Source organism: Osmerus mordax, chromosome 1 (assembly GCF_038355195.1).
Source record: "Osmerus mordax isolate fOsmMor3 chromosome 1, fOsmMor3.pri, whole genome shotgun sequence".
In the NCBI taxonomy this organism is placed as follows: Eukaryota; Metazoa; Chordata; class Actinopteri; order Osmeriformes; family Osmeridae; genus Osmerus; species Osmerus mordax.
The window spans coordinates 23,559,644-23,567,002 of NC_090050.1; the positions used below are offsets into that span (position 1 = coordinate 23,559,644).

Below are 7,359 nucleotides of genomic sequence, written 5' to 3' on the forward strand. Positions count from 1 at the left end.
GTGGAACGATTCAACAGAAATAACAGGAATGCAATTCTGAAGTGCGTCTATGGTTAATAAGGGACTTTCACTGAGGCAACTGATGCACAATATTCGTTTAATGTCTATCATAACAGTTTAACACACTATGGTACACAGGAAATACAGATGACATGTCTGGTGTGGATACAAACTGCTGTAGGCTATCAGCAATAATCAGTGTGCTTTATGAAAAGTCATAAACGATCACCTTTATTGAACAGGGTTGCCTCTGAAGTATTCTGCATAATAGGAAGCAGGTGACTGTCGTGTTCCTCTCACCTGACAAGCAAAAAACGTTATCTGAGAACAGTAGCAGGCAACCAGACTGGTTAAATATTTGCAGCATTTACATAAAGTACACATTTGGCACCAACTCACTTCCATCCAACATCAATTCCTTTTAAGATAGATTATTTTTCATACTGTGACAAAACAACCCTCTGATGATCACAATAATTAAAACAGTATTTGGTGCAACATTACTTTATTCCGTTTGAATAATAAATGTCTGTTCTTACATTTTTTCGTCATAAAAAAATACAGCCCAAGCTGAAGAAAGGCCAGAGGAGTGAGGTGAGCAGGCCTGGATGGGTCCACATCATGTGAGTCTGATATAACAGATAAACCAGCCTGACAGTCTGATATAACACAAACCAGCCTGACAGTCTGATAACAGATAAACCAGCCTGACAGTCCGATATAACAGATAAACCAGCCTGACAGTCCAATATAACAGATAAACCAGCCTGACAGTCTGATAACAGATAAACCAGCCTGACAGTCCAATATAACAGATAAACCAGCCTGACAGTCTGATATAACAGATAAACCAGCCTGACAGTCCAATATAACAGATAAACCAGCCTGACAGACTAAGCTCTGAGTCATCTTCCCATGACTGCCAGCCTGTTTTACCAGACTACAAAAATATATATAATCGGGACAGATATTCAGTCATCAAGGGCAAATAAGGGAGGTAGCCGACTTCTCTCTAGCCAAGCCTACAGGTAAACAAGGACGTTGGGGTAGTTCTGAGCTTCAAGATTCCAGACAGGAACGCACATACATGAGGGGGGAGGTGGTGTGTGTGTGTGTGTGTGGGGGGGGGGGGGGGGGGGCATGCATAAGTTATAGAGGATAAGTATTCAGGTTGCATATTGTCCTGTTGCTGTAAAAGGATGTTTTGAGTGATGGAAGATGGTGAGAGAGGTGTTTGCAGGATGCTGAGATGGCTGGGGTGATGGGGATGATGGGGTGAGGGGGTGATGGGGTGAGGGGGTGAGGGGGTGATGGGGATGATGGGGTGAGGGGGTGATGGGGTGAGGGGATGATGGGGTGAGGGGGCCGTGACTTCCTTGGTCTGTGTGTCAGTGTGAGGTGGACGAGCTAGGTGTGAGAGAGTAGGACCCCAACTTTCACAGTGTCTCTGAAGGCATCGTTTGTTCTCAACAAAATTTAAAATAAATTGTAAAATGACCCAGAGCTAAACCGTACAAACATTTCAATGCAAAGCCATCAAAATCCGACAAAACAAAAACGTGGTTTCTTGAGTCAGAAAAAAAACAAAACAACATAACATCACACGCCAGATCACCTGCTTGTTAATATGCCTCAATTCCTCTCTCCCTCCCTCTCCCTACCTCCCTCTACCTCTCTCTACTTCCCTCTCTCTCTGTCTCTCTCTCTCTCCCCCTCTACTTCCCCCTCTGTGTGTCAGTTCGTACAGTAACGCTAGGTGCAGGGCAGGCCCTAGGCGTTCTGCATCTCCTTGCCGATCTTGTAGCTGAGGATCTTGTTCCAGTCGATCTTGGTGCGTGTGACTGGCAGCTGGCGACGCAGGGCCTTGAAGGTGGTGTCGGACATGGTCTGGTAGTTCTCACTGATGGCCGTCTGGACAAGACATTCAAATTTGACATTTTATTCTTTTATCAGACACTCATTTTGATCAAGTGACTCACTGATGGCACATTTACATTTTGTTAGTAGATGTTTTTATCCAAAGCGACGTAAAAAAAAAGTTTATTTCACGTTCTGAGGGGAATTAAGTTCTCTTTCCATCAGTAAATCCAGCAAATACCTTTTCTAATGTTCTTTTCCATGGGTTCTTACAGGCTAAACGTTTGCATGAAATTCAGTTTAAATCAATTTTCTGTTTGGTGGGAATTTGGAGTGTGCCCATTGACCATCTAACAGCAACATACCTGGTATTCATTCTCTGCATCTTCAATGATTTTCACAAACTCCTTTGCAGCTTGAGCCTCATTCTGTGTACACAGAAAATGCACAGATTCGTCAAAAAATGCACATTTGTCTCATTAGCAAAAGAGCCCTCCTTCCCCTCAGAGCAGAGCCCTCCCTCCCTCCCCTCAGAGCAGAGCCCTCCCTCCCTCCCCTCAGAGCAGAGCCCTCCCTCCCTCCCCTCAGAGCAGAGCCCTCCCTCCCTCCCGCCGGAGCAGAGCCCTCCCTCCCTCCTGCCGGAGCAGAGCCCTCCCTCCCTCCCGCCGGAGCAGAGCCCTCCCTCCCTCCCCCCGGAGCAGAGCCCTCCCTCCCCTCGGAGCAGAGCCCTCCCTCCCTCCCCCCGGAGCAGAGCCCTCCCTCCCTCCCCCCGGAGCAAAGCCCTCCCTCCCCTCGGAGCAGAGCCCTCCCTCCCCCCGGAGCAGAGCCCTCCTTCCACCCGGAGCAGAGCCCTCCTTCCCCCCGGAGCAGAGCCCTCCCTCCCCCCGGAGCAGAGCCCTCCTTCCCCCCGGAGCAGAGCCCTCCCTCCCCTCAGAGCAGAGAACTCACATTGACGGTCATGGACTCCTGGATGTCTTTGTGACTGACCAGCTGCACGTTTCCATCCTCATAGTAATGCACCTGAACACAGACACACAAACACAGACACACAACTGAGACCACAACACAACCGCAGCCTCTTTCTGTACCTGGTAAATACAGATCGCTCCTCGACCACACACACTTTGATTTGTTTACTGTACTTTCTACATGTTGCTTTGGATGAAAGTGGCTGTTAAATGACAAACGGTTTGTTATCTAATGTAGTTTCACTCCCAGGCCTCAAATGAAAAAAAGTACAAAAACAACTATCCATTCACCTTCTACACCCCCACTGGAGGAAGACCCAGCCTGTCCAGATTAGCTACCAGACGGCTGCGTTTCCCTATAACGATGGATCGTAGCAATGATCGAGCAAATAACGAAACCAGCGATATTTCTTACGTGCGTTTCCCAAACATGCTCGTAAGGAGTAGGCTAATTATGCACTTTCAAGAGTTAAGAATTTTCAAGAGACACTTTAGCTACGATGTCTTTAGGAACGGCCCGTAAAACTAAGATTCGTCCTACGATGGATTCTACGATCAACTTAGGCTTACGACGCTTTCGGGAAACGCACCCCAGGTTGTTACTGCAGGTTACCTGTACTACGGTTGTAAAACAGTTACCTGTATTTTCAGGACTCCCACAACCTGAGCTGTGGACTGGGAGACGCTGAACTTCCATTCAGACCGACAACGACCATTCCTGAGAACAGAAAACAGGATCGTTTTTGTTTACCTGCTAAATAAATATGGACAGACACCCCAATCCTGGGCAATCCTGGTCCTCAGGGGCTTCTGTCCTGCATGTTTTAGATGTTTCCCTGTTCCAACACAACTGATTCAAATGAATGGTCATTACCCGGCTTCCACAGAGCTTGATAACGACCCATTCATTTGAAACAGGTGTGCTGGAGCAGGGAAACATCTCACACATGCAGGACAGCGGCCCCTGAGAACCAGGGTTGCCCACCCCTGCTTAAAGGTGTCTGTTTCCCAGACAACCCTAGAATAAGAGAGAATTCAATGAAGATCTCAATTGAAAAGGTTTATAGTTTAGGACTAGGTTTAATCCATCCCTGGGGAACTTGGGTTTGTTATTCTGTCATTATTATATATTTTTTAACTCATGCCTATTGAATTAACAATATATGCAAACAATCGTGATGACAGTAATGAGTCATCTGTTGGGAATGTAGTCCACCTACCAGAAGTTTTTGGGTTGAAATTGATGGCCTTCGATGCAGGCAATAATGGTTTTCTGGCCATCGATAGTTTTCCCATAAACCTATGAGAGATGATGCATTTTAGAGAGCTTCTGTCCTCAGCCTGGGATACTTAACTTTTCAGATAATCATCTCGTCTAGATATCCTGTAACACAGCTATACAGACTATCCCATAGGTATTCATGAACGCTGTTATCCCAAGCCATATACTAAGGGAAAGGGCCCAAGGTAAATTCATGAACTAATTCCTTCTAATTCTTTGCTCTCTTGACATTTTCCTAGCGGCCTATCTAAACCTATAATAAATACTCTATACCTATAACAAAACTATCGAAACGTATGCTTGATTCTCTAAACCTACAGTAGCCTATCTAACCCTGTGTAGTGGTAGTACGCACGGTGCAGACTCCGCTGGGGTAGTGCTCCTTGACGTAGGCCCTGAGGGCGTCATCGCAGGCGTCTCTCCAGGCCTGCAGGCCAGCCTCGCCCTCGTGGGGCTGGGGGTCGCTGGCCTCCTTCCTCAGGTGGTCAAACTTGAAAGACTGCCTGCTGCGGGGGTCGAAGAACCGGCCGTGGCCCAGGTCTCCGTGTTCCGTGATGAGAACCTAGGGGGGGGAAGGGGGGGGCGTTGAAGAGGGTGAGGAGGTGGAGGGGGGTTGGAGAGAGAGAGAGAGTGAGAGAGATGAAAAGGACAGTGGGAGAGTATGTATGTGGGAGTGAGAGAGAGAGAACATATGGAAATTGTGAGTGAAGTGTGAAAGAGAGCGAGAGAGAGCGAGAGACAGATTCATTACCACGTGCACCTAATTTGATAACACTAATTCACACATCCCTGCAGTCTCTTCGCAGATTAAAGAGGAAAACAAATTTGGACTTGAAAATGTTTCCTCCACAATGACTCACCTGATCCTCCTGACCATCTATTTTGGCCAGAGTGAACTGATCCATGTTGTACTGTGCAAAGGCACTGTTTGAAAGGAGGGAAAAAACATGAACAAAACAACAATGGAACACTTTCATGCACAGAACTACCAACTTCACACAGACCCAAACCCGAATAAAGGATGATCCAGAACGTACTGTGCAGCTCCCTCCCTGAGCAGATTGTCATTGTTGAGGAGTAGTCTAACATCTGAAACAGACAACCAGCATCATTAGCTAGAATAATTCCAACACAAAAACAACAGGGTTTAGGGGCTTGAACCCCTTAATAATGTACTTATTTAGCAGTCACTTATCCGAGGCAATGCACAGGCGGGATCTAAACCTGCAACCTTGATCTGGAGCCCAATGATCTACCCCTGAGCTACACCCATCACAGACCTGCACCCATCACAGACCTGCACCCATCACAGACCTGCACCCATCAAAGAGCTACACCCATCACAGACCTGCACCCATCAGAGACTTGCACCCATCAAAGAGCTGCACCCATCAAAGAGCTACACCCATCACAGACCTGCACCCATCAGAGACTTGCACCCATCACAGACCTGCACCCATCAGAGACCTGCACCCATCAGAGACCTGCACCCATCAAAGAGCTACACCCATCACAGACCTGCACCCATCAGAGACTTGCACCCATCAAAGAGCTGCACCCATCAAAGAGCTACACCCATCACAGACCTGCACCCATCAGAGACCTGCACCCATCAAAGAGCTGCACCCACCCGCAGGCTTTAGGGAGGTATGTCTACTTTGTTTCCAGACAAAGTGAAGGCCTACTGTACCTGCAAGTACACACAGTGCAACAAAGACAACCCCTCCAGAGATTTCTATACTGACTCACCATTGAAGACTTCATTGAACTCTCCAGGTGGGGCATGGAGGACAAAATTAGCCGCAATGCGGACCTGGTTGAAAGGAAACGTGATGGTTAGGTGTTTGGATTTACAGAACGACAGTCAATAGACACGGTACAATAGGGATTGTGTCCCCTGACACAATGCAGGCGCGTGTTCTCAGTGTGGCCACTAGAGGGAGACAGAGAGCAGTCATCTGGGTGGCGTGAGGCTGCTGTGTGTGGCCACTCCTTAGATGGCAGGGTGGCAGCCCCAAAGCTTTTCTTAGATTCTCTAACGCCTGAGTGATCATGTGGTGTCAGGAAGTCAGCCAGAGACAGGAGAGCTGGGTGGAGACTTCTTCGGTTAGCTAATGTCTCAACTGCTTGATTGTCTGGTCAGCAGACAGTTTGACAGTAAAGCGGAACGTAACTTCAAGTTTGCACAACATTTACAGTCACAACCCCAATGATCGGTTGTACACACTCACAAAAAAAGTACAGTATAAGTTGTGTTTCCACTATCTGGTGCAATCTTCCAATCCATGCACAGTTAGTTTAACATGTACACTGAGTGCTTGACAAAGATTTAAATGAGGAAGCAGCCAGAAAAATAGTTTTTTCCTCTCTGCAAACAATCTGAAATGGCATAGCGTTAAGCACAAAGACGGAGTGCTATCTTTAACATCCAGATGGTATGAAGTTTTGGGTCTACGGCAGGGGAGGGCTGAGGCCAGGAGGCCTGGACGTGTACATGCATGTTGTCTGAAATATCTGGCGTTTGGGAAAACTCCCGAAAGTAGTATTTAGCCATGAACTAACAAGGGAGTGGTTCTCATTCTTGATATATACAACTTTAAAAAACCACCCCAATTTGCTCTAGGGGCAGGAAACTTGCAGGTTAATTAGTCGAAGTGTTGACATCTGGGTAATTTTGATGTTATTACTACCGGCAGGGTTTGAAAACTGCCGAGGAATGTATACATGTAGACTGAAGACTAGCAGGAAGTCAGCTAGAGCTAGCCATCTTGATATCTGGTAAACTTAGAAATCAATTTTCGTGGAAACAAACCAAAAACACAGGAAGCATTCAGAAAGCGACAGCGAAAGATGGTTTGTTTAGCAGAGTGCCTAGTTAACGTACATCTTAAAGTCCAAAAACGAACTGATTCCGGAAATAAAAGCCCGAAATAAACTGTCAAAAATAGCTAATGCTAGCTTTCATAGGTTTTAGCAATAGATAGTTGTAGCTAGCTAGGCTAGCTTCTCGAGACAGCTCGCTAAACATACGCATATGCACAATAAACACACGCAATTAACATTTGCAATGATGTTCAAATCTCATCATAATTTCAGTATTGATACCTTCTCCTCCTCGGTGAGTTGTTCTTCAAAATCAGCCATCGTTGAGATGATCTCTAAAGCCTCAAACTAGTCTATTTGTCTGGCTAAGCGCCGCTGCCCTGACAGGACTAGGAAGCGGATGTGTGCTGCATCACGTGACCCCTCTGT

General features: G+C 46.8%; 1 protein-coding gene and 1 long non-coding RNA gene across 2 annotated transcripts; both read right to left on the reverse strand.

Moving 5' to 3' along the window:
* Nucleotides 1-80: 80 nt before the first annotated feature.
* LOC136945664 (uncharacterized) lies at nucleotides 81-1,302 on the reverse strand. Its single transcript, XR_010876852.1, has 2 exons — nucleotides 826-1,302; nucleotides 81-651 (listed from the first exon to the last, which is right to left on the reverse strand). It is a non-coding gene; the product is annotated as an uncharacterized lncRNA (long non-coding RNA).
* An 8-nt stretch (nucleotides 1,303-1,310) lies between these two features.
* Nucleotides 1,311-7,320, reverse strand: LOC136945656 (F-actin-capping protein subunit alpha-1). The gene is made up of 10 exons (XM_067239617.1): nucleotides 7,213-7,320; nucleotides 5,857-5,920; nucleotides 5,145-5,196; nucleotides 4,968-5,031; nucleotides 4,463-4,669; nucleotides 4,046-4,125; nucleotides 3,465-3,543; nucleotides 2,806-2,877; nucleotides 2,223-2,285; nucleotides 1,311-1,911 (listed from the first exon to the last, which is right to left on the reverse strand). The coding sequence occupies exons 1-10, from the start codon at nucleotides 7,249-7,251 to the stop codon at nucleotides 1,771-1,773; spliced, it is 861 nt and encodes a 286-aa protein (XP_067095718.1). The 5' UTR covers nucleotides 7,252-7,320; the 3' UTR covers nucleotides 1,311-1,770.
* Between the last annotated feature and the right edge of the window lie 39 nt (nucleotides 7,321-7,359).